The 25442-nt window shown below is 40.9% G+C and overlaps 1 protein-coding gene across 5 annotated transcripts in view; it reads left to right on the forward strand.

The window, feature by feature from the left end:
* Window positions 1-196: 196 nt before the first annotated feature.
* Window positions 197-25442, forward strand: part of tbc1d32 (TBC1 domain family, member 32) — a 47816-nt gene continuing 22570 nt past the window's right edge. For 2 of the 5 annotated variants that reach the window (XM_047328759.1, XM_035618128.2), the window contains exons 1-28: window positions 197-303; window positions 828-999; window positions 1586-1750; window positions 1858-1878; window positions 2050-2227; window positions 2373-2444; window positions 2521-2646; window positions 3047-3125; window positions 3307-3410; window positions 3497-3558; window positions 3719-3869; window positions 4042-4101; window positions 4215-4317; window positions 5448-5579; window positions 6710-6799; window positions 7747-7889; window positions 8714-8841; window positions 9484-9688; window positions 11138-11217; window positions 12672-12810; window positions 14044-14131; window positions 14358-14476; window positions 14809-14928; window positions 15218-15306; window positions 21080-21202; window positions 23044-23152; window positions 24922-25015; window positions 25100-25225. In XM_047328759.1, the coding sequence (XP_047184715.1) occupies window positions 288-303; window positions 828-999; window positions 1586-1750; window positions 1858-1878; window positions 2050-2227; window positions 2373-2444; window positions 2521-2646; window positions 3047-3125; window positions 3307-3410; window positions 3497-3558; window positions 3719-3869; window positions 4042-4101; window positions 4215-4317; window positions 5448-5579; window positions 6710-6799; window positions 7747-7889; window positions 8714-8841; window positions 9484-9688; window positions 11138-11217; window positions 12672-12810; window positions 14044-14131; window positions 14358-14476; window positions 14809-14928; window positions 15218-15306; window positions 21080-21202; window positions 23044-23152; window positions 24922-25015; window positions 25100-25225 (3094 nt within the window). In that variant the 5' untranslated portion in view covers window positions 197-287. Of the gene's footprint in view, window positions 336-827; window positions 1000-1585; window positions 1751-1857; window positions 1879-2049; window positions 2228-2372; window positions 2445-2520; window positions 2647-3046; window positions 3126-3306; window positions 3411-3496; window positions 3559-3718; window positions 3870-4041; window positions 4102-4214; window positions 4318-5447; window positions 5580-6709; window positions 6800-7746; window positions 7890-8713; window positions 8842-9483; window positions 9689-11137; window positions 11218-12671; window positions 12811-14043; window positions 14132-14357; window positions 14477-14808; window positions 14929-15217; window positions 15307-21079; window positions 21203-23043; window positions 23153-24921; window positions 25016-25099; window positions 25226-25442 lie in introns of all 5 variants that reach the window. The other 3 variants (XM_047328760.1, XM_035618129.2, XM_047328761.1) reach the window with 2 other exon arrangements.

The following is a 25442-nucleotide window of genomic DNA, read 5'->3' on the forward strand; positions in this document are numbered from 1 at the left end:
ACAAATAAACTTGCCTTACCTTGCCTTATTTAAAAGTATTAATACTCATTAATATTTAAGATATGCCACAAAAAATATCAGCTCATGTTTCGACCTCACTAATTTTTCATTTATTCGGTAATTCTCACTACTATATATTCTATAGAAGGCGCATTTCCAAAGCTCGTGAAGGCAGCATCGGGTTTCTTTAGGCCGCCCCACAATGCACAGCAGTTTTCGCTTGCTGGCCGTTTCCATAGAGACGCCGCTGTCGCTTGGCAGGATGCTACCTGGATGAGAAGATTCTCATGGACCCGAAACGAGGTGACAAGGCGTTGTACTGTGTTATACATGCGGTATGTTTACATGTTCAGGCGGTTAGCTTGTGTCGTGGGTAGGTTTTTGTTCGTCGCGTAGCCGCGGTTGTCTTGCTAAACTTCGGTTAGCTTCGCAGCACAGTTAGCTAGCTGAGCGTGTAGCAGCATCATGCTAACCAGAGAGCGCAGAGAGTCCCCCGTGTTCGACTTAAGGAACTCATTCATCAAATTAAAATGTGTGTGTGTGTGTGTGTGTGTGTGTGTGTGTGTGTATACACTTGGACTGATGTTACACACCCAACTCTCATGTTCTTGTTTTTTGTTTGAGCACAACTTCCTACCTGTTAGCAAACTAAAAACAAATGATAATTTTGCAATTTGCTCCATAAAAAACATAAATTTGTGATGACAACCACTCAGTAATATATATATATATATGACCCTAACCCAACCTATGAACTGAAGTCACTACAGAAAAGGATTTCCCCCTTGCATGGAAAAAGCATTGACCCCTCTCTTTTCCATCTCCAGGACCAGCTGAAGACAAGATGTCTCGGTTGTCGGCTGAAGACGAGTCGGAGTTGCAGTTGCTGCTCAAGCAGCTTCTGATCAGCATCAACGACAGGATCTCCGGCGCGCCGTCCACCGAGTGTGCAGAGGAGATCCTCCTTCACCTGGAGGAGACGGACAAGAACTTCCACAAGTAAGGACACCAGACTCGGGAGAGTATGACGCTACCTTTAAAAGTTAAAAGCTTATGTATATGAAATATTCTATTGTACAAAATAAATAATGCAGAAAAGAAATTGGATTTATGATTGCATTTTACATAATATATATATATATATATATATTTATATTTATATATATATTTTTTTCTAAATTCAAGTTCTATATATATTTGGTTGTATTTGTGTTTTTATTTATTTATAGTAATTTATGATAAAGTTTATGGTTAAACTGACGTATCAAGCCTCAATTACAACAACTAATGATTATTTCCATTATCGATTAATCTGTCGATTATCTTCTCGATTAGATGTTTGGTCCATAAAACGGTGAAAAATGTCGATTGTGTTTAAAAAAGCCCAAGATGATGTTTTGTTTTGTCCACATACAAAATAAATAGTTTACTGTCATACAGGAGCAAAGACACAAGAAAATACTCATATTTGAAAAGTTGAAATTAGAGATATTTTAGTAAGATTAATTTAGTAGTTGATTAATAATTGATCGTCAAAAGGATATATAACTAATAGTTCTACGTTCTGTCGTTGCTCTCCTTCCAGTTATGAGTTTGTCAAGTACTTCCGTCAGTATGTGGAGACTTCTCTGGGGACGGTGGTGGAGGAGGAAACCAAGAACCTGACGAGAGGCGAGGGACAACATGCGATCGGCTCAGGCCACGACACACTGATCCACGCCGTCACCAGGAGGACCCGAGACTCGGCCGAGTGAGTGTAGCGATGAAAAGTCTCAGAGCTCAGTTTGCACATGTTTTTATTTAAATTGAATGACTGAGTTATATTTTGAAACTAGCTAATGTCATTTTTACACACAGGAAATCTCATTGGCATCCACAGTATGTCTCTTACCTTTTGTCCATGTTGGCAAAATACAATGCCCCCAAGTTAAAAGAAAAAAACTGTCGGTACATAGTTTCTCTCTTTCACATATAAATGTCATGAAGACGTTATCTTAATTTTTTAAGCAGGCATTTTTTGAGCAGTGTTCTTCCTCCTTTCTGTGACAGGTACCAGCAGATGATGCAGACCCTGAAAAACACCATGATAGTCGCCGTGGAATCTTTGATCAACAGATTCGAGGAGGACCAGATGAGGAAAGAGGAGCTGCACAGAGAGAGGCAACAGTCTCAGTCCAACAGCCAGTACATCGACAACTGCTCTGACAGCGACTCGTCCTTCAACCAGGTCAGAGACGTGGATGAGGAGAGAGTTTACAGTATAGATCCACCCAGTGACCTATGGAAATGATGGCGTCTGGCTATCGAGCAGCAATAAGAGCTCTTTTTAGGTGCATCATCATAATTCCTTTTTCTTTCATCTTCCCTTTCAGAGTTATGCATTCATCAGACAAGAGCAGCTGCAAGACTTGGCTGAAAAACTTGACCCCAGCAGACCCAAAGAGGTAAAAAAGCTCACTTCATTATATAAAAATAATAATAATGTGATTAACAGTTGAAGCCTTGTTACTTTGTGTGCAGGTCCGTTGGCAGGCTCTCCAGGCGCTCTGCTGTGCCCCTCCCTCGGATGTGCTGAGCTGTGAGAGCTGGAGTGGCCTGCGCAGGAAGCTCTGTGCGGCTCTGACCGAGCCCGACCCCGACCTCGCCGTGAGTCCCGAGCAGCCTCGACACATCAGCAATCAGTGTTGCTGCAAATTCACATTTTATCCACTTAACTGTACGAATTAATCCATAATAATCATGTCAGACTTATGAACAACGTCAAGCTTTTATAATTGCCGATAACAAGCTAGAAAAAATATTGTTGTTAAATCGTCCAAAATGCCACATCAGCTTAATTGAGAAGAAAACAAGAGAATGCTGTTGTCCCTTTAATGATTGGGAGCAAATTGGCTACAAATACGCCTGCGAGTCTTATCGGACGACAGCTGAAAAAAATGTTCCTTTTTTTTTTTTAAATTTCCGCACATTGTTTTTTGTAATCTGACATTTATGTATCATTGATTAAATTTGATGGATGTGTATCATACTCTCACACCTCCCGCAGGATAACGTGCTGCAGTTCTTCGCTAAAAGCTTCTCCTCCTCTCCCCTGAATGTGACACGAGAGATCTATACCAGCTTGGGTAGGGCACTCTGACTGCGTTTAGTTTGAAATCACCAAAAAAGTATTTTTATTCATAAGAAAAATAAATATATTTTTTAAAGGGTCAGCTACTGTTTGTTTACAGTCCCAAAAGAAGACGGAATATTTTAATGTTGTACGGCTAGTAACTTTTGTAATATGTATACTTTACCCTCATTTAGCTAAAAGTGTGGAGATCAGTTTCACGTCCCACAAGCTGAGCTTCCCGACGGGCTCGGCGACCGTCGACACGAACAGACCCGAGGTTGTTCGTCTTCTCAAACAGGTACCGGGTGTGTCTCGTCTTCAACAGCAGCAATCATCAGTTGCCGTTGAAACACACTTCAGCTTCTTCTCCTCCCTCTGCCTCAGATTCGATTGATGAATGACTTTCAAAAGGAGGTGACGACTTTTTGGATCCGTCATCCAGAGAAGTGAGTAGCTACTGATTTAATTAAAACAAAATTGGATTCAAAATCAAAATGCTGCAGTGTAGACCAACATGGAATTTGGTGCACATATTTACCACACGGTTAATTCATGTCCAAATCCCTCTGTTTCAGTTGTATTTTTATTTTTTAAACCCTGCGTTAGGTATATGGAGGAAATTATAGAGAGCACCTTCTCCCTGTTGTCCCTCCACCATGAACCTGGCTCGACCTCTCCCAGGACAGAGAAAACCCTGGAGCCAATTCACTTACTGGCCTTACTCGACATCAGAGCTACCTGGTTTAATAAGTGGATGGTGTGTATTGCAGCTTTCTCTTTAATTTTTAGCAGAGTGCATTTTTTGTAAACAGTATTTTTTTTTCATGTTTTATGTAATAAGGACATGATCTTTCTATGTTGCTCATAAATGCACTCTGCCTCACATTTCATCTTTTGTTTCTTGATCCGCCGACCTGTTGCTATCGCAGCATGGCTGCTACAGTAGGACTGTGGTTCTAAGACTCCTGGAGAGAAAATACAAGTCTCTGGTGAGTCACAATATAGATCATCAACTGATCAGGAACTGTTATTTCATCCAGCTAATCAAATGTTTACAGCAACCAAACCACAACATTCACGTTAATCCCTTTATTCTGTCCAGATTGTTGCGGCTCTTCAGCAGTGTATCTGTTACAGTGAACGCTGTGAACGCTTCACAAACGAGACAGCTGATCCCCCGTCAGCAGAGCAGCAGCGGAACGCCGGTGAGTAAAAAACAGCCCCGTAGACTCAGCAGGTTTATCTCCTCTCTCTCTTATCAAGCATAATTGAACACCGGCCTCCGCGCGGACTCTCACTCTTTGTGGTAAACATGAGCACATTTGGCATTAACGCCGATCTAATGCGTCCTGTGAAACAGACCAAAAATATGTCGGGACGAACCCACTGTGCGAAAGCCCAAATGAGAAAGTAATGCTTCATTTCATGCCTGTGGGTGTTAAATGTATTAGTCCCAAGACTTTTCCTCGTCATAATTTATTCCGTAATGTGCACACACACATTAGAAACTGAGGAGTGATGAGAAAAATGGTAGATGGAAGAAATTACGAAAAAGATACAAACTGTTCAGAGTAACATTCTAATGAAAGACGTGACTAAATGATTAAAAGGGTAACACACAACTTTGGTACCCTTTTAAAACCCCTTTACTTTCTCTCAGATTCTTCGTTTACAGTATTTAACCTAATTAGCACTCGGAGTAGTGATAAACGGTGAAGTGCGACACATCCAGTTGCACATTCAAGTGTTGAAAATTCAACACGGTGGTCGACGGGGTTGTGAGGGAATGTCGATGTCGGTGCGCTATCCCCTGTCAGCCAGCTGACTCCTTGAGACGGAACAGTTTGACCTTGTGTCGGATGAGCAGAGATATACACGCCGCCCCACACCTCGCAGCCCCCGATACGCTCCTCTGTGGAAGACGAGCAAACAGAGCAGTGCTTCTTTTTCATTCTCCGCACCCGAGAGGCCCTGCGAGGTGTCACATGGGTTTTTCTTTGTACTTGTCAATCTCTCTCCGCAAGCTTTGGATAACGACATGTGTCCGCCATAACATCATAGCAACAAGGGCATTCATTCGAGTAGATTAGAATATGATCAAAAATAATGTCACAAACTTTATGAATACTTAACGGCATTTTTCTCTTCATCCTTTTCAGGTTATGTATGAAAATTCAAACAAAATCTCTTCAACACAAACATGTATTTCTTTTACTTTTCCCCCTCTGGGTTTTCTTAGCGTCGCTACCTCCAGCAACATTATCAACAATATCATGGGAACTAGAAATGTGATTACAGCAATTCAAATTACTTCATCGTTCATTTTCTGCTTTAGTCCAGAGGAGTGTTTATTCGGGAAAGGAGCTGGAATACGCCGTGGTTGTTCACTCCCTGTGTTTCCTGGGAAAACTCCTCATCTACACCAATGGAAGAAAGCTCTTCCCCGTCAAAGTGAGGAAACGCAAAGGTGCAAAACTTCGTCCTTTAAGCACTTTTTATGTCACTGTATATATCATATAGTTTTTGACATTGTTGCACCACTAAAACAATTATAAAGTTTGCTGTAGTTGATGTCCACACTTTATAAAAAGCCTTACACTGTATATTGTATTGTTGCACGTCTTTAAAAAATTCACTTCACGTCCATGCCTTGTGCTGATTTTGATCTCCACCTTAGTGATGTAACTGCAAAAATTGTTGTAAAATCCAATCTTTACAACATTGTATGTCATATGGAATGTGTCTGATCAGCTTACGCATTGGCACCACTCCCCTCCACCATATCATAAACCCTGATAAAAGTTATGCAACATTATTGATTAGTAAGTTAGACTTATCGTCTGCTGCCACTCCACTTAACCCTCGTCCAGGGACAATCAAAATCGCTGACGTTGGAAAGTTTTATAGCAGCCACAAGGCCGCTTTTTAGGTGGAGACCTCCTGATGAGTCTCTCCACACCTCGAAGGTAATGTTGCTCGGTACATTTTCCATAACTACTCCTGCCAAACCGCCTTTGTAAAATTTCCAGAAAATATCTCTCAAGGCCTCACTTTCTATTTTTCCCCGAGTTCGGTTCTCTCATAAAGTGTGAGAATTTTTCGCATTTCCAGTATTGTTTATGTGCAATATGAAGAATTTCAATACCGTCACACACTTCAGTTCAGTGGTTAGTGAATAGGAGTTGTCCTTAACATTTCTTCTTCAGTGTTTTCCTTATACAGTAATTTTGGAAATGTTGCCCATACTTCTAGAAGAATTGACAGATTCAGTAACAATGCATTAGCTGTAACACATACTTTTCTTGTCACATGAACATTATATGATATTGGCAATTTTTCCAATTCATCGATTTAATGACGTTGGCTATAAAATATCAGAAAGTAGTGAAAAATCCAGCATCCTTGAGCCTCAAGAAAAAAAAAGTACTAAAACCTCTCCCACAAATACGAAGCCATTCGAGTTTTTCTTGGTAATAACACACAAAGTTGACCCTCGTCTCCAAGGTTACCAAAACATCAGACTTCCTTCTCATCAGTAACCACTACTCGTAGTGTCTGAATCACCAGACTCAGTTACTCATCATGTCGGTGTTTCAGATCCAGTCGGTCTGGCAGACCTGGTGGTCATCCTGATTCACATCATGTACCAACAGCCCGAGCGTCTACACAGTGACACATCATACACAGGTGGGTCCCACACACACACACACACACACACACACACTCACACACACTACGTTAACGAGTTTCGGCATCCTCCCCATATCTTCTTTCCAGACTCTGAATCAGGGACCGAGGGGAACGTTGTGACTCTCCCTGCGAGGCGTAGCAGCATTCCTCAGACCATATCTTTTATCTCTTAACCTTGTACTTAGTCATGCGGCACTACGCTCGTCTCCCTGGAAGACCTTGCTTTATTGCCCCCATTCATTGTCAGGAATTACACTGCGCCAAAACTTTGCTGCCCACACAGTGATCAATAGTTTTCCCTTAAGATTGACTTCGTCAGAGGAGCGTTTCCTCAGGGTGCAGCAGGGCGTCATCCTGAGTCAAGTCATAGATTTTTGAATTAATATTTTACCTGCCAGTCTGATGAAGATGTCATGTACCACTCGCTTGAGTTTATTCTGAGTCATACTACTACAGTCAGAAATATGTACAAAAGTTAATAATGGAAGTGTTTTTTGAGAATAGAATAGAACAGAATTTTCTTGCTTCCTCCCCTTACATATATCAGAACAATAAATAAAAAACAGACTAAAAGCAAAAACATAAAGTCAGTCGTCAGCAGCAGTTTCCAAATAAAGTGAGATAAAAAGTTCTAAAAGTTATTTTCGCAGAGAGAGCTACAGAATTGTTTTAAATGTGTTTAAAATGTTTATTTACAAAAATAGTACAATTTCTTATTCTTGACAAGATATTTGGATTTTCAGTTTGGCAATGTTTTCAAACCAAAACAAAAAAATTCTAATGAGAGTAAGAAGTTTAACCAAAGTCCCGTGATGATACATATATCCTAAATATTAAAACAATGAAATGAATCTTGTCTAAGATTGGGACATCTGTATGAATCTGCATCCTGAATCACGAAGTGTAAAGCATGTAAATGTTACACCGCCTGTGTGTGTCCTCAGACCCCCTGTCGCCCAGCGGCCTGGTGATGGAGGTGCTGTGGACGCTGGGCGACAGGACAGAGTGCGCTGCCGAGTGTCTCCACCAGCCGGCTGTCATAGAGACGCTGCTGGCTCCGGTTATAGCTCTGCTCAATGGACAGCAGGTCAACACACACACACACACACACACACACACACACACACACACTACAACACAATAGTGTATAAGCAGGTAAACTACCTGGTAGAGCTTTATATATATATATTAAAAAGCCTTTATTAGTGTGGCTAATGAATGGTAAAGATAAAAAAACAACATAATGGAGGATATGGCCTAATTTAAACATAATGTACAATGCCGAAAAAAAAACACAGCAAATGATCCGGCACAAAAATATATACACCACATTAAGGCACAATAACACGGATAGAGGCTTTTTAATTTTCCACATCAAGAGTGCCTCCATTTCTGGTGTGAACGTGAACTTTTCTAATGGTTTCAATTCTATTCCAGTGACTGTTTCAACCTGTTAATATTAAAATTCTGGGGAGGACACTTCCTTTATTTTCTAACTTGATCTAATTTTAAGGATGTCTGACAATTGTGACTCAAAATATTCAAATCTGTCAACCGAGTTCATCCCTTGTCCTACCTTCAGTTGATCAGCAGCTCTAATTTTAACCCTTAAGCATTTAGCCATATTTCTATAGTCTATATCGAACGTGGTTTATTACAAATTCTCACCCACTCATTCTTACAATCCTATTTGGAGGAAACACCAGAGTAACTGTCAACTTGTCACAGCAATGTTTTCACAAAGTGGAATCGTAGTTCATGAAAAATATAACCGCTTTTTTTCTCCTCTGTTCCATCATTGTCAGAGTTAATGATGTTATTTCAATTTTTGATATCCACTGGGATTCTGTGTGTGTGTGTGAAGTAGCTGTCATCTAATTTTGTCTGTTTACTCTCTTTTCGGTTTTGCAGTGCGAATTAAAGTCTCCCGCCGTTGCGCTGACGCTCGTCGCTGACATTCTGGCTCGCGTCGCAAACACGGACCGGGGATTAGCTCTGTTCCTGCACGAGGAGAACGTCCTGGTGGCGCACGGCGAGAGGTGAGGCAGCGTGATTGAATTGATTTTTAAATTCACACACAGTGTCGTTTTGTCTTTTTCTGATTGTAATGAATAAATTACATTTCCCTGACTTCAATGGAGATTTAAGTTTAGCCTAACCTGAGCCTCCTGGTTTCTGCATAAGAGAGCAGATTACACCCAAGGATGTTGCTGGCGTATCAGACATGTGCATTTATTATCTTTGATGAACGAGAGCGTTGCTGCGGCAAACACACACAGTTGATCGGAGGTCGCTCAGTGGCTCCAGGTTGTTATTCCATTTTAATTGGCCGACCATGACCGTGACCTCGGCAGGTTCAGTTTGTTGTTGTGAATGAGCTATTCTGCTTTATCCAAGGCTGCAGCCGAGTTGATTTAAGTTTATTATGACCAATTCACTGCTGAGTGCTAATCAAACTCGTATCTAAGCAACTTCCATCCGGTAATGTTGTGCTAATGAGTTGAGTAGACATCTCCATCACTGTGGTTTTGGTCTTCAAGTACTTAAGTCATGGAGAGTCCAGCCTGAGAAAGATTGTCGATTTGTTAAATTCCAAACAAACATAGAAAGTGAAAGTCACAGATTAGGATTAGGGACTATATTATTATCGTACCTTGTCTGTTTGTCTCTCGTCTCTGCAGAAGAACCACCGCTGCTCTCGTCGTCGTGCAGTTCACCCTGAGGCTGCTGAACGACGAGCTGCCGTCGCTGAGCGAATCCGACGCACGGCAAACGTTGTGCGGAGCTTTCATCTTCGTCTGCAGGCAGATGTACAACACGTGCGAGGGTCTGCAGGTCCTCCGACCCCACGGCCTGCACGCGGCTATAGCCGCTGCATGGAAAAAGGTACCTGCATCTGATGAGCAGTTTCACTAGCTGGAACACTCCTGTCACGTTTCATTGCTTGATGAATTCAGTCTTCTCTCTTTTTGTTTGATTCTCTGCAAAAAAGGAAAAGCTACTTCTACATTTAAGTGGCAAATTAACTAGCCACTATATTCTGATTCCTTTAGTCCAGAATACGGCAGAACTCTGTCTTAACCAAGCACAAAAATCTGAATGTGTTCAGTAATATAGTCTGTGATCAAAAACACAGACTATATTAAAGGGAAAAACAAGCGAATGTGCAAGCAAAACCAAAATCAACTCCAGGCCACGACTGACACTGTACAGTTAGAGGCATAGTGAAGAAGATAACATATCTCAGTGGTAAATTTTCTAACTCTCGTCTAGGGCTGCGACTAAGGATAATTTACGTTATCGATTAATCTGTCCGTTATTTTCTCGATTAATCGATTAGTTGTTTGGTCCATAAAATGTCATAAAATGTTGATCGTGTTTCCCCCAACTACCAAATTATGATTTTGTTTTGGCGACACACCGAAGATACTCAGTTCACTGTCATAGAGGAGCAAAGAAACCAGAAAATATTCACATTTAAGAAGCTGAAATCAGAGAATATTGACTTTTTGAACCGATTAATCGTTTATCAAAATAGTTGGCGATTAATTTAGTATTCGATTAGTAATCGATCAACCGTTGCACAGCCCTGCTCTCGTCGTACCTCCTTGTTTTTCAAAACACCCATGTCAAAAAGTTATCTTCTCGGCATGAGTCTAGAAACATTTCGTCACTCACTTCCTTCTGTCTCTCCCCAGTCTGCGTTAAAGATTAATTATTTTCCGCCTGCGCATACTGCACTGTCACCCTGGACAACATGTACAACCCGATGTCTCAGAGCCGATCCCACATCTGTTTTCACTAAACAAAGTTAATGGTTCACAGGGGGGAGCAGTTAAATGTTTGATTGACTATAGGATGTTGATATGATTTCCACTGTTGTCAGATGTTTCATGAACTTTTTAAACTGGTTGTTAGTACGAGTAATGGCGATGAAGAGTGAATTCGGTCTGCCAGAGTAGTTTTCATAGCACTCATTTAGTTTGCTCTTCTGAATATTGGATTTAATCAGTCATAGATATTAAAGAAAAAGAGACAAAGGCCAATCGTACATCAACAGCACAGTGAAAGTCACAAAAGAAACAAAGTTTCCATAATTTTTCTATGTACTCAGAAAAAGTTCAATGTGAATATGAAGTTAATTTAATGTAGAATAAAGAAAAAAACAGAGGGAACTGCTTTGGAATCGCTCACTGTTCTGGCAGCATAAAGCTGTGAGTAATTCTGGTCTGAAACCTGCAGATGTGCCAACACACTCATAAACCTTGATTAAAAAAAAAAAAATAAAATAAAAAGTTATACTTAAACTAATAAATTTTTCTTCCTTATTGACAGACAAGTTCCTTGTCTGAAAGAGTTCCTACCCCGATGCCAGGGCCCACTGCTAGGGCATCCACCCAGGAACTTCAGAACATGTGAGGTTACACATGCACACACGCACGCACGCACGCACGCACGCACACACACACACACACACACACACACACACACACACACACACACACACACACACACACACACACACACACAGACACACATACCATTTGAGAGCGTGATTCGAATCCTTTGATTTAAAGTAGAGATTAGTCATAATGCAGGTATTACAGACGATTCAAGTATTATTTGCCAGGAGACAATAAAATCAGGTTTAACTTAGTTTACACCACCTTCCCCCTCCTGTGAAATAACTAACGGTGCAATAACTAACTGTGCAATATCTATATTTATTCCCCATATGCAACTATTGCTACTGCGCTGTACATATTATATATATTTTTACATTTTGTTATATTTTGTACAAATTCCTGTAAATTTCTTTCTATTCTGCTACTTCTCCTATATTCTGTCCACTGTGCTGCTGTAACAACCAAATATCCCCATGTGGGACCAATAAAGGAATATCTTATCTTATCTCATTTGTTGTAACATATGGAATGGCCTCCTATAGTTTAGCACTGTAGCTCATGCAGTGGAAAACAAAACTGGTAAAACTGTGCTTGACTTTTTTTTAATTCAGCAGCAAATGGCTGATTAACCTGAATGATAAAATGAGGTTGAACCCATGAGGTTGAAACCGTGCAGCGGTGTCCTCCTCCCATAACCGGGTCACAGTGTATTTGCCCTGGCTGTTCGCCCAGATGAACTGAACTGATGTTGTGTGTTTTATCTCCACCTACAGGAAACAGCAAATCAAAATCAAAAGAGAAAAATACCCGATTGTCTTCAAAACAAAGATTTGTCAATGTTTCATTTTGGTCCAGACTTGGATTTAAAAAAAAACCCAACAACAACCCCCCCTCCCCCCAAACAACTTGTGTACATGGTAAATATGTACGGCGACATATTAGGGCCATTGTAGGGGGGAAAAAAAATTACGGAGCCGGAGGAGGGGGGTAATATTCTGAGAAAAAAACACAGAATTTCTGACATTAAAAGTCGTAAATTCACGAGGAAAACACTTGGATATTCTTTGAGATTAAAGTGGTAAATTTATGAGAAAAGTCAGAAAAATTGTGTTTTGTTTTTCAAGGCACTACATCGCCTCAGCACCCTGAAGGGATGTAGCTCTTTGATGCATCATTGTGAGGTAGTTGGTACAATAAATGGTGCCAGAAACTCATTTTTGAAATCTCGGTCTACTTAAAGAAAGAAAATAATATCTGTTCTGATCGGGCTGCTCGAGTCATAGTCAGCATTTCTCCACCCAAGAAGCCCATTTACCAGCTGCACATTATCCATCCGTTAACCCTGCTGCTCGCTTGTGTAATAAATTGACTTCCAGGGGCTTGTTTGTTTCTCTCAGTCCGGATGCATTGGGCAGCGGCTCGCTCACTCTGTCTCTCTCTGTCTCTCTCTGATGCTGGAACAGGCTCATCTGGGAGGAGACGTTGTTGGACAGCCTGCTGAACTTCGCCGCCACTCCCAAAGGTCTGCTGCTGCTCCAGCAGATGGGGGCCATGAACGAATGCGTCTCCTACATGTTTTCTCGCTTCTCTAAAAAACTGCAGGTAACTGGCAAAAACGCAGAACTTCACAATTCCTACGCACGTATTACCGGCGATTTGCACAGCAACCACACCTTTTATTAATAGTCTGTACATTTGCTGAGCCAAATGCCCTTTAACAGCAACACAGTCACTCCTGGAAACTCACCCAACTTTAGTGTAGAAACGCTGATACGCGCCGATGCTCGTGTAGTTTTGATGACGGTGCCATTTAATCGCCTATTATGGAAGCTCTGGAAAAAGTGACCTTGGCAGTGGCTCCGTTTTTAATCCTCCTCGATGCTTTTCGATGATGCCAAAATTATATTGTTGTTCAAGTGCTCATATTGACTTGAGTTACTGTACCAACAGTATGAGCCATAGCAGAATTTGGACAAAGTTATATAACTTTTATGTCAAGTACATTTATTCACGTTGAATTAAAATCAGAGGTGACTGACTTTAGCAGAAGGACCATACATTATAATTGTTTTCATAGATACTGGAATAAACGGCTGAATGTGTATTTTTTTTATTCAAAGTTACATTTACAATTACATCTGTGTTTTTTTTATAGATATAATCGTAAATCAAATTTTTGCTGCACAAACTGAACTTTTGTAACGTAAAATATAATATGGGTGCGTACAGTATTTGTGTAACGCTTCGTCCATCGGAACATAATCTATCTTAAAACCTTTAATTCGTTCTGTCTGCCTTTTGTCGAGATTTGGTAATTCGTTGGTCCTGCTACTCCTCAAAGCCACAGAGTCACACTTCCTGTGGATCGTTCACTATTCATTCGTAGTCTGGAGGCTTGTACGTTGTGTTGCTACTTCCACACCTGGTTTGATTAATTAAATCTCTGGACTCCACTACACATCCCTTACATACATACTATTCTCCATAATTCATATTGCAAACCCACATGCATCCGAGTCTTAAACCGTAGCTAATCCCCAATAGGCTTAATTTACTGCCGTTGTTTGTGCGCTGTTGTAATCGCTGCTCTTATTTATGCATTTCACTTTAATTATGGAATGTAATTATATTTTGCTTATTTTTAGTTGTGACATTGCGGCGTAATTAATAAAGAACCACCCTCTCCCCTTCACGCGTCCTTTTTTCTACATTAATCCTTTACTTTTCCATATTGTCCCACCATCTCATTTATTTTGACCAGTAAGCAAAAACTACAAAGATAGAACAGAAAAATTTACGGGGATAACGTTGTTTTTTTGTGTGTTATTTCTGTAGGTGAGCCGCTGTGAGAAGTTTGGCTACGGGGTGATGGTGACACAGGTGGCAGCAACTGCTCCTGGGGTGGTGGCGTTGCGCTGTTCAGGTACTGTCGTCCATTACTCATCATCACCCATTACAATCGACGTATAGCAGACATCAAGCAACTTAAAATTTGGAAGTATTACGATTTTAATGGCACGTTTACAGGTAGCATCTTGAGTCATGTCTGAATGCATTCAGCACAGGTCGAAATGAGACATACAGGCAAATTTCTCCGTACAAATTCATAAAAAAAGCACCGGCATGGTGTTTGTTGTGTTGTCTCGCAGGTTTTGTCCAGGCGCTGGTGACTGAGCTGTGGTCAACGCTGGAGTGTGGAAGTGAAGAGGTGAGGGGAGTCCGTCCCCAACCGACACCCATGGACCCCATCGACAGGAGCTGCCTCAAGGTACCACGTGTAGTTTTAGTTTAGTAAGTTTAGTCTTCTTTTTCTCCGCAGAAACCTCCCTCTCAATGAAACTAGCCAAGTGAATACGGATAACCAGTCAACCCGGCTGCCACACGTGACTTTAAAGCGAGGCCTTATCAAGTGGCTCGGCCGCCAGGTTACAGGCCAGACGATCAGACCTCCTCGTTCCTAAATATGCAGCATAAGTCCTCATGAGATCAGATTTGAGTTCAGTTGCAATTTCACCCTTTTTACCTGCTTTTCTTCATAAATTTGTTGTTGCCTTTTGCCATTTTATATACAACCGTCTCTTTGTCTTTTTGTCTCCCCAGTCCTTCCTGTCCTTGCTCAACCTGCTCTCCTCATCCCAGTCCGTATGGACGCTGCTGGCTCAACAGCCTTTAGCCAACAAGAGTGAATACACCCTGAGAGAAATGCCAACCTCCATTCCTGTGAGCGTTTTTTCCTACTGTGTAATTCAAAATGTCATGCAATGCCTCTGTCAGCCATATGAGGGCACATTTGCCCTTTTTTAAATTTTTGCCTTCAACCACCATCACCTAATGCATTTGTTACATAATACAGAGGGGCTCCCCCATAACCCCCCCCCCCCTTTCAAATACAGAGGCTGATGCACATTTTTTTTTCACATTTCTTACACATTCTAAATATCCACACTGTTTTCGTTTTGCACCGCATCTGCCATATTCCGTTTTCACAGCCTCTCACGTTGCTCCGCAGGAGTTGATTGACAGGCTGATTGCTGTGAACTCGGATGCAAAGATCCATTCGCTGTTCCACTATGAGCAGTCTCACACATTTGGCCTGAGGTGAGACTTTTTTTTCTCATTCCGATATTACTTAACACTGGTGGGTAAGGACACAATGTTGAATTACTGTACGCACACACACATACACACACGCACACACGTTCTTCAGCCTCTGGCAATGGCAGACTGACACGGTTCTTTATACTTTGATTACCCAGCATTGATAGGCCGATGAAAGGATTTCTGTGGATAAGAGAGAAATAAGACTGGCTGCATGGGTGTGAATGAGTGTGTGTGGAATGTGGATATAAGTGTGTGTGTATTTTGTATATTTAAAGGGGCAGTAAGCCATATTGGAGAAGAGACGGACGGCAAAAATTCCAGAGTCATAGTGTCTGTCGCTAGCACGCCTCTTAACGTGTCTGTTTACAAACTGCATACATGTAGGGTGTTGTGGTCCGCACCATATTTTTGGGGGGTTTTCAATTTATTTTTTATCAAAAATTTGACTTTGTGTCGGCGCACACAGAAACCGACAGCTAGCGGAGCGTGAGAAAATATTCGCAAATTTTTACAAAACGTGTGTTGCTATAGAATCGCTTACTGCCCCTCTAAGTGAGAAGGCTGAGAAGACAAATATCCAATAGAATATACAACAAATAGCTCTGAGAAGTGTTGCATGTTGTTGCTTAAAGGGTTAAATAAGGTTCATTGTTGAGGTCACTCAAAAATAGAAGAAGAAGAAAAAGAAGAAGCTCAACATGTGTCTTGAAGACAGATGATAAGACAAAGGTGCTGGAGAAAGGTACATGTCTGTGCCGAGCATCCCTTTGCCTTTCTTTCAGAATCACAATAGCTCCGACTTGTTTGGAGCCACGCTGACTCACTCCGTCTTGTGCCTGTCAGTCAGCCCACTCCTATTAACATCCAGAAACCGAGAGAAAGGGAATGAGAGAGTCTCTATTCATTTACCGCCCAGACTCTCTGACAGACTCTCGCTAAAACGTGTGGAGCAGTATAGCGATCACAAGTCATGCCATCTTGTTATAAACTGCCTCGAGCCATAAACTTCACCGTATAGCGTCGATTTGGTAGCAAATGTAAATTTCGAAGGTTACATGAAGCTTTCGAGTTAATTTTCCATTCTCCTGCTTGGGGGAAACGCTGAATCTGTAAATTAGAAAAAAAAATTAAGATAATGAGAAAATCCGAATAAATTATTTTTTGCAATCTAACCCTCATTGGCTCCCCCTCAGTTGAATTCTAAAACACATGCTTCTTTAACTCTGCTTCATCCAAGTTGCACTGCAGCCTGTTTTGATTCGATTTTCTGATTATACGTTGCCTGAAGGGATGTGACAGCGTGGTATAGGTATAGAGCTTTATTGATCCCACAGGGGGAAGATTGCATCTTTAATGCAGCCACTACTCACAAGGACATGGTGCTGATTAATCAGCAACGGGTAAAAATTCCATATATGAGAAAAGAAAGCTGGTGGTTGGTTATTAAACTTGTAGTAGTATCGGAAAGGAAGTCAGTTACTTACATGAAGCAGCCATCACAATGAAAATCTCCGCAGTTGGTTGAACTATTCTGCAATCGGCTCTAGTGGAGCTCGCAATGCAGCCATTTGAAATCAACCCTGGACTTGACTCTGTTCACTGTGTCACAACATTTCTGACCTTTTCTGCTCTATTCAAAGCAAAATCTAATCATGAGCATCACTGAGCATTCCTGAAGTGCAGCCCCCCTCCGGGGTGGGGGAAAAAAAAGCTACCGTTTCCACCATCTCCACTAGCTAATGAGCTAAAATCCCTCAGCACTCTTCCTTGTTGCTAAAAGCCGCTTTGTTGTCACGGCAACCGCACCACTCTACCCCCCCATGTATTTTCCCCGGTCTAAATTGTTTGGAAGCCTCTAATCTACTCTCTGTGCTCGTGATGGCACTAAACACATCAAGTGTGTGCGCTGGTGCAGAACTTTAGACATTTCATCCTGTTTTGAATTTTATTTTAATGACTGTGATCACACAACCCTTTAAAATAAACCAGAATTGAAAGGAAAGTCCACAAATACTGATGATGATGCTGTGCAAGCAGAAAACGTTTGTAGTCTCTGTTGTGTCTCGACTTTGTTACAATGTTTGCATCGTAGGAAGGTCCAGCGGTTGCCATGGTTAAGGTGAGGTACGTACATATGAGAACAGAACAGGCACTGCACAGAGTGAAGCCAATGCGGAAGTGTCTGCCTGAAACCTGCATTTTCTTGAATGACCAGCAGAGGGCGACTCCGCTGGTTGTTGCTATAGAAGACTATTTTTTTATGTCAGTAAACATTTTGCTGAGGAGTTTATGGTTCAATCTCTTGTTTCAAGTCTTCTTCCAGAGAAGCATGATGTTCATTGACGGCTGCCAACAGTCCAATAGGGTGCAGGTTGCAGGTGTAGGTGGATGTCAAGTTGATGAGCTCTGTCAGGCCCCTCCCTCACGCTCCTCCAAATATGGTTACCTCCGGTTTCACAGATCCAAGATGGCGCCGGTCAAAATACTAAACTTGATGCTTCAAAATGGCCGCTCACAAACCAATGGGCGTGGCTTGCCACTTGGTACTACTTTTTGAACTAGGACAGAGCCTTTGAAGCGGGTCAGAGATTTCATTTGCTGTGATGATCTCACCTCCCCAGACAGAGTGAACTAAATTAAAATAGATTAAATTAAAGCAGATGAATATTTTATTATTTTTTTCTACAGAACTAAACAGATGTGAAAGCAGCCTGAGGTGGACGAAAAAGAGAAAGCGGATTACTTTGTTTTGTGTCAGGATCGGTAACGATAGATTAAAACGTCGAGATTCCCCACACTATGCTAAGGTTTCATGGCTTTGTCGGGAGTAGCGTGCAGTGTCTGGGCCCAGCGAAGCTCCTAATTGATCTTTGATGATGCACAGCCTCTGGGCTTTTCATGCTGCTAACTTGATACGTGCAAATCATTAGTTGAAATCACTTGTTTTCATGGGCACAGTGGTGTAGCAAATGCTGGCGTACCAGTGTGTTGATCTTGAAAACTTTTTACCCAAAAGCCTTTTGGGGATTTACAACTATTCGTCATTCGCACACAAACTTCATGGAAGTTTCATGGATGGTCTGGTTCCATAAATATCCAGAGTTCTCGTTACTTCACTCTTTAATTATTCAATGATTGGTTATTACATTTTTTTAAAAATATATTGATGCTTTAGGTGATTGGATTCAAACAGTTTTTTTTTTTCTTAAGTCAACCACATTGCTGACCATCTGCATCTCCCGTCATGCGTGACCGATCGATCAGCGGTGTGATCATCAGTCGTGCTGGCGAGCGGATTTCCTCTCAGGTTTTTAATTGGTTTATAAACATAAGTCTTCTGATGCATGTGGACACATAATCAGCGGCGTAATCATCCGTCATAAATTGGCATCTTCCAACGTTGGATAAAGTGAGCTGTATTCCTGGTCAGCAATACATAAAAAATAGAAACAATTTTTCTTTAAAGATTCTTGGATGAGATGAATTGGACATTTTAGTAATTATCAACCATCCGGCCTCAGTGTTTATCTCGGTGTTCAATTTGAACATATTACATGCAAGACATCATCTGAATTTGGCCTTTCAGTAATTCTCCTGATCTTTTCTTTTTAAGAATTTTTGCTTTCATGCTGTCGATTAGCATCTGGGTGTTTGGCCTCTATGAGGCCAACTATGCAGCCCATCATGCATTGTCATTCAGCCAGTATTCACACTAATGTTTTGCTTAGAATGTTAGCTGGTTAGAGACAAATGATAAAACTGTTTTCTTGTCAAAAACGGGTGTCCAAATTAATTCCGAAACTCAGGGTAGCCCAACATTTAAATGATATCTGTTTTAGACCTCAAATATTGTCTGTCAGAGATTATATTTGAACGCTGGATCGCTGCCTATGCTTGGATACAATGTCGGGCCATAACTGAAACCTTTGTTTGACAACTCTCTAAAAGGCATCAATTAGATGGAGCTCCAACGGTGAATCGATTAATTTATTTGTAGATAACAAAAATGAATTTGCTACAAAGTTGATAACTGAGTTAAGTCATTTTACATTTTGCCGCTTTTCTCAGGCTTTCACGATAGGACAATGCATATGTTTTGAATTTGGACTTTCTGCTCAGACAAAAAATCTATTTGTCTACGTCTACCTGGTCTATACTCTATGAAAATCGTGATGGCATTTTTCACTATTTGCTCATGCTCTCATAGACCTAGTGATTAATCAAAAAACATAATCGGCCGTAACTGGTAATAAAGATAATCATTAGTCGCAGCCCTATAGAGTGAAAACTCCTGAAGGGAACAAGGTTTGGCAGACGGCCTGGTTCTCTGGTTCTTTGTATCCATCAGTTAGAGGTCAGAAAGCCCCCGACAGACTCTCGGCCTCTCGCTGCTGTCGCTGTCAGAACAAGTGAAAAGTGCTGTCAGTCAACCAGGAGTCCGAGCAACCGCCCAGCACATCGGCAGAGGAAGCAGCTGCTGCCCGATAGGAGAGATGCTTTTCCCACCAGGACTTTAACGCACGGAAGACGCCAATAAGCATGTGCAGAGTTAGACACTACTGTGCCTCTTTTATGTCAGAAAAAAACCACCTACACTTCACCCACGTTATTAGAAATTGAAGGGACCTTTCGTCATTTTAAAATGTTTGGAAATAACGTTGATATTTTTGATCTTTTCATTGTTGACGTGTTGTTCTTGATGGCTGTGATCCCCTAATAACAGGGATAATAGAGAAGAAAAAACCAACTTGCACATGCACATAAAACTGCCAAAAAAGTAATATACTATCTGTCTTAAAGAGACAGGAGCTAAAACCAAGTGTTTCAGTCAGAGGCCGGACAGAGGAGCTGCAGGAATGGACACTCTGCTGAAACTGATGTGTTTATTGAACATTAAAAGCATGTAAACCTTTCTCAAGTAATAACCCAAATCAAAACTATGAACCTAAATATGAGCATGATACATCTCCTTTAATCAACAGTGGGGAGAAACGAGAAGCACGCGTCGTCCACCTGGCATCATCTGACATGATGAGAGGACCAATTTGATAAGAAACCTGATATACACGACCAATTTTACCATAAGTAATTGCAGGGATGTAGTCTGGGGAGCGGTGAGACGATACACATTAACCAGATCGCTGCACACCGGTGACAGATATGGGACCTTTTTTTTTACATAGCACTTAAACGCAGTCTAAATTAAGATAAGCTCCGGTGCCATTATATATATATATATTAACATATACATGTATACAATATAAGTCCAATATGTTTAAATTTCCTTTTATAGTTGCTACACTCTAGTTCAAGTCACTGACGCACGACTAAAAAGAGTTTATGAAGCTTTTCCCCTCTCTTCAGGTATTGGACCATATTAAAACCTTTAGCACTTTCTCCGGCTCTTGGTTTTTCTTTTGCCACTTTAATGTCTCAAAATGCCACTGGAGCTTAACAGCCTGCTTGAGCCCGGTGTCATTACCAGCAACAAAAAAAGGACCATGAAGCCTCCCCCAAGGGCTCCTACTTAACCAAGCTTGCAATTGGCCACGACCAAGCGCGGTGGAGAAAAATTGCATTGATTGATATAGGTACTTTCTGACGTACGAGGCCACAGGAAACTGACGACCAACGTCCAAATCTGCTTCGTACAGCATGTGCTACGTAATAGGCCTGCACTGCTCTGCGCCGCTCTATGGTATCTCACAACGCCAGTTCTCTCTCTGTGCTCTAATGTCTTGTGTTTCGTTTGCCTTTGTTCTGGCTGAAGACTGCTCAGCGTGCTCTGCAGTAATCTGGACTCCTTTCTGCTGCTGGAGAGCCAATACGACATCTGCTCCGCGCTGCTGCAGAGTCAGAGGGAGAACGTCACCGAGCCAGACGACAGTGACGGGTAGGAACTGATGAACGAATCCGTATCAATTCTTTTGTGTGTGTGTGTGAGTTATTAGTTTTCATTGTTGTGATGCTTATTTGCATAAATTAGCATTATTGCCCATTTTATAAATGAAAGCTAAAGTGTGTAATATTAAGAAGAACTGATTCGCAGAAATTGAATATATTGTCCATAACTATGTGTCCATACATGTATAAATCACCTGCAACAAAGAATGTTTTTTCGTCAACTTTGAATGAGTTAAATATAGTTACATGAGGAGGACCCGACCTCCGTGTGAGTCTCCATGTCTGCTGCGTCGTGTTAAATACGGTTGCCTTTCGCGTTGAATTTTCAGCGCTGCCAAAACCCGAAATGGAATCAGCCGTGGGCCGCCATGAAGTGTCCCCTGTCGGTCGCTCAGTTGGTTGCGGTTTGCGACTTTACCACCAGATGCCGACAGAAAAATTACAAAAATGAGTCAAACCATAGAAAATAGTCTCTTTGCTCCTCTGTGCGTCATCCCGATATGACGGAACATTTTAATTCATCGATCAGGATGAGAAATTGTTTGTTTGTTTGCCTTGTCAAAAATACAATGAAATAAAGCAGGAAGAAAAAGTGAAAAGGCCATTTCCCCAGAGTGGATGTTCAAGAGCCACTCTCTCCCTCTCTCTTTTGTAATGCGCAGCAGAGCCATTGGCTATCGGTTATGAATGGAAATGGCCCTGAAATGCCAACCTGCGTCGCATGTCTGAGTGCTGGCTCAATTTCTGCTGAAGGATGACTTGCTAATTTATTGTTCCACCTCCCTTTCCCGTCATCTCTTCCTTTTATCATCATGGACAGCATCTCTTCTTCCCTTTTCACCCTCCTTCTCCTCCTCTTCGGTGTCATCTAAACTTTACTTTTCGGGCGTCTCACTGTTGATTTACCCGACTTTTTCTTCCTCCCCGGAAACGTCTTTTGCTCTGACCTTTTAAATATCAATGGAATCCAAATTCACCAAGACTACTTTGTAAGGGCATTACACACATCATTTTTTTTTTTGGCCTCCGCCGTTTGAGCCGTGAGTTATGTAACTTTTCTGTCCAGAAAAAAAATGTATGCAAATGACATTTTGTGGCAAAGAGCCCTGTACAAGAAGATAGTCCCCCTTTTTATTAACCAATCATGAGCCCAAATTGCCTCAGCTAGAGAGACTAAGAACTATACACCAATTCCGACACCCGTCTACCCCAACGCTGCCCTTATGATTGGAATATTCTCATCTTATATCTGAAATTTAACATGGAAACATTCCCTTTCTTTTGCAACTTACCTTGCAGCAATGACATCGTCATTCAGAGGCTCTATTCAAAGTTTAATGACTTATTATAGAAACTCATCTGAGGAAGTTTTTAAGAGATTTGGTTTAATGTTAGATTTTGGCTGCAACTAAAGATTATTTTCATTATTGATTAATCTTTCAATTATTTTGTAGATTTATCGATTAGTTGTTTGGTCCATAAAATGAAAAATGATGATTGTGTTTCCCAAAACTCCAAGATGATTTTTGTTTTGTCCACACACCAAAGATGTTCACTGTCACAGAGGAGCAAAGTAACCAGAAATATTCATATTTGAGAAGCTGAAAACATCAAATTATGATTTTTTTCTCTCACAAAAACTACTTTTGATTATCGATTATCAAAATACTTGGCGATTCATTTAGTAGTCGATTACTAATCGATTAATTGATTAAATTTTGCAGCTGTAGTTGCACAACCTTGTCGAAAGATATTATGGGGCCGAGAGATTAAAATTGTACATATATTTAGAATAAAAATGTAATTTTCTTTGTCCTTCTCCCTTCTCAGGGAGTTCATCGTCGACAGTCTGTCAGTGGAGAGGAACCACGTGCTGGTTCGCGTCGGCGTGGTCGGAGGTCCGTCCGAGAGGAGGCTCCCTCCTCGAGCCCTGCAAGAGGTCAGCCCCCGGCTTTACTCCTCACGCCAAAACCTGCTTTTGAATAGTCGGTGGTTTTTCTTTCCACTTGTCAGGATGGATTGACTGTTTTTCTGCAAATTTTAAGTTTTCAACTTTTGCATAAAAGAGAATGGTGCGTTTCTTTGGGAGATGAAAAATGACATTGTGTGAATCAGCAGATGGAGGTTTGCTCTTTATTGTCAGCTGTAAACGGATTTTTTTTATGATCTAAAATGCCATGCAACCGCAAAAATAGCTGCACTTCTTTTGAGGCTGATTTTGGAAAAGGTTGGTGGAAAGTTTTTTTCCATCGAACAAAAACACAATTTGCACTTCATGTCTATGACTACAGTACATGGTCTGTTTTTTTTCCCCACTGTTCTTAATCAACTCGAACTCTGTATTCACTGCACACAAACCCATCCATCACTTTCTGGTCTGACTTTGTGACGCTGGTCATTTTATTACAGGTGAAGTTGTTATTCGAAGCCCACAGCCTCTTTTAGTCAACGTGTTTTTGTTGTAGATATCAATTTTTTAACTGTTGTTCACACTTTTTTTTCCCACAGAGGTAAAGGAAAGTGTATGAAAGAGAATTCTAAAAGGGGAAAGTGGGAATTGTGAGCGTTTCCTTCATGTTTCTTTTGTTCATCTCTCCTGTTACTTCTGGAAAATACAAGGAGCAGAAAAGCTGCTAGATAAGTGATAAATCTTTTGTGAAATTTTCCATGGTCATACTTCTTGATCCAAGATGAAATACATTATTGCGTCTTCAACACAGTTAATAAGAGTGCTCAGTATTATACACGATTACTGATTCAGAGTAATAATATATCAGAATATCTGTTTGAAAGAACTAAATTAAAAAACGAGGAGGTTTTATCAATGAGTTCTCAGTGAAATTACATATTTCTGAGAAATAAACATCTGCATAAGATACCATTGAAAAGTTATTATAAAAAAAATAATATTTTTGATGGGTAGTCAGCAACTTTGTAGTTGGGGAAACTGTAAAATCCTGGTTTATTGCTCTGTCAGTGTGTCGTCTTATCCTGCTATGGAGAGTGAAATATGCAGTATGCATGCACATGCTGTCTCAAAGAAGCATAAGGATTGTTTGGAATCATCGGGACTCTGCATCTTTTTCCAAAATCACCACAAAAGCACACCCTCAATTACGAGCAGGAACTATCATGAGCGAAAGTACAAACAACCGGATGAAGATGCCTGTTTTTCCAAACCCTATTTACATGTAGAGCACATTGTCCACATGCTGAGTTTTGACTCCAGAGTTATGCTTCTTTGAAAATAAGTCATGACAGGCATAATAAATGTAACGCTAGCAGTGGGTTTCAAAGAAAAAGGAATGAATAAAAGAAGAGAAAGAAAAAATGAAAAGGCTCCAAGAACTGATGGCAAACAAATATGAACAAACACATGTTGTGATGAAGTGCTACCAGCTCGGCACAAAACTCATTACTCTTTAACTCTGTAATGAATTAATCTGTCATCAGTTTTTGTTTTGTTTATTAAATTACGAATAAATGTTAACAAACCAACATAATCACCATCAACGCCACAGTAAACTCCTACACAACCATAAAAAACTGGAGCAGTGCAGTAATGAATGCTGATATCATGAAACATCAGCCTTACATGTACAGTATATTTATCTCATATGACACTAATAAAATATGTTTTAATTCCACCAATTAAAATATTTTTATAAATGAAGGTGTGATGGATAATTCTTTACCTGCTCCCTCCAGGGTGAAGATCCGTATCCCTGGCCCATGTTTTCCAGCCACCCTCTTCCTCCCTGCTACACCTTGGACCTGCCAAACATCCTCCATATCTCACAGGGTGAGATAAATGTCCTAGTAGCTGTTCTTCATTAGTTGCATTGTGATTTCTTTTCATTTTTTTTTTCTCTCTCTCCGTGCACAGACTCCGAGATCACTTCATTCCTGTCGGCATCTGTAGACGCAGCGAGCGAGGAGGGCTGGATGCTGATCTGCCGTCGGCACTACTGCGATGCCATGACCTCCGAACCCGGCATCCTGACTGGACACGGTGAGATTCTGGTTCACCGGGTCGCTGTGGATTCGCCTCGCAGCCAGGATTTACTCCCTTCCCGGCAGCATAATAATTATAATAATATAAATAATATAGCATACACATAAGACATGTCAACAAAACAATCGTAATTAATCACACAAATCATTTAACAAGTTCAATAAAGTTTGGCAAGACTAACTATCAATTTACTTCCAAACATTAAAGATGAATA

The sequence above is a fragment of the Scophthalmus maximus genome, chromosome 18, assembly GCF_022379125.1.
Source record: "Scophthalmus maximus strain ysfricsl-2021 chromosome 18, ASM2237912v1, whole genome shotgun sequence".
NCBI classification, from domain to species: Eukaryota; Metazoa; Chordata; class Actinopteri; order Pleuronectiformes; family Scophthalmidae; genus Scophthalmus; species Scophthalmus maximus.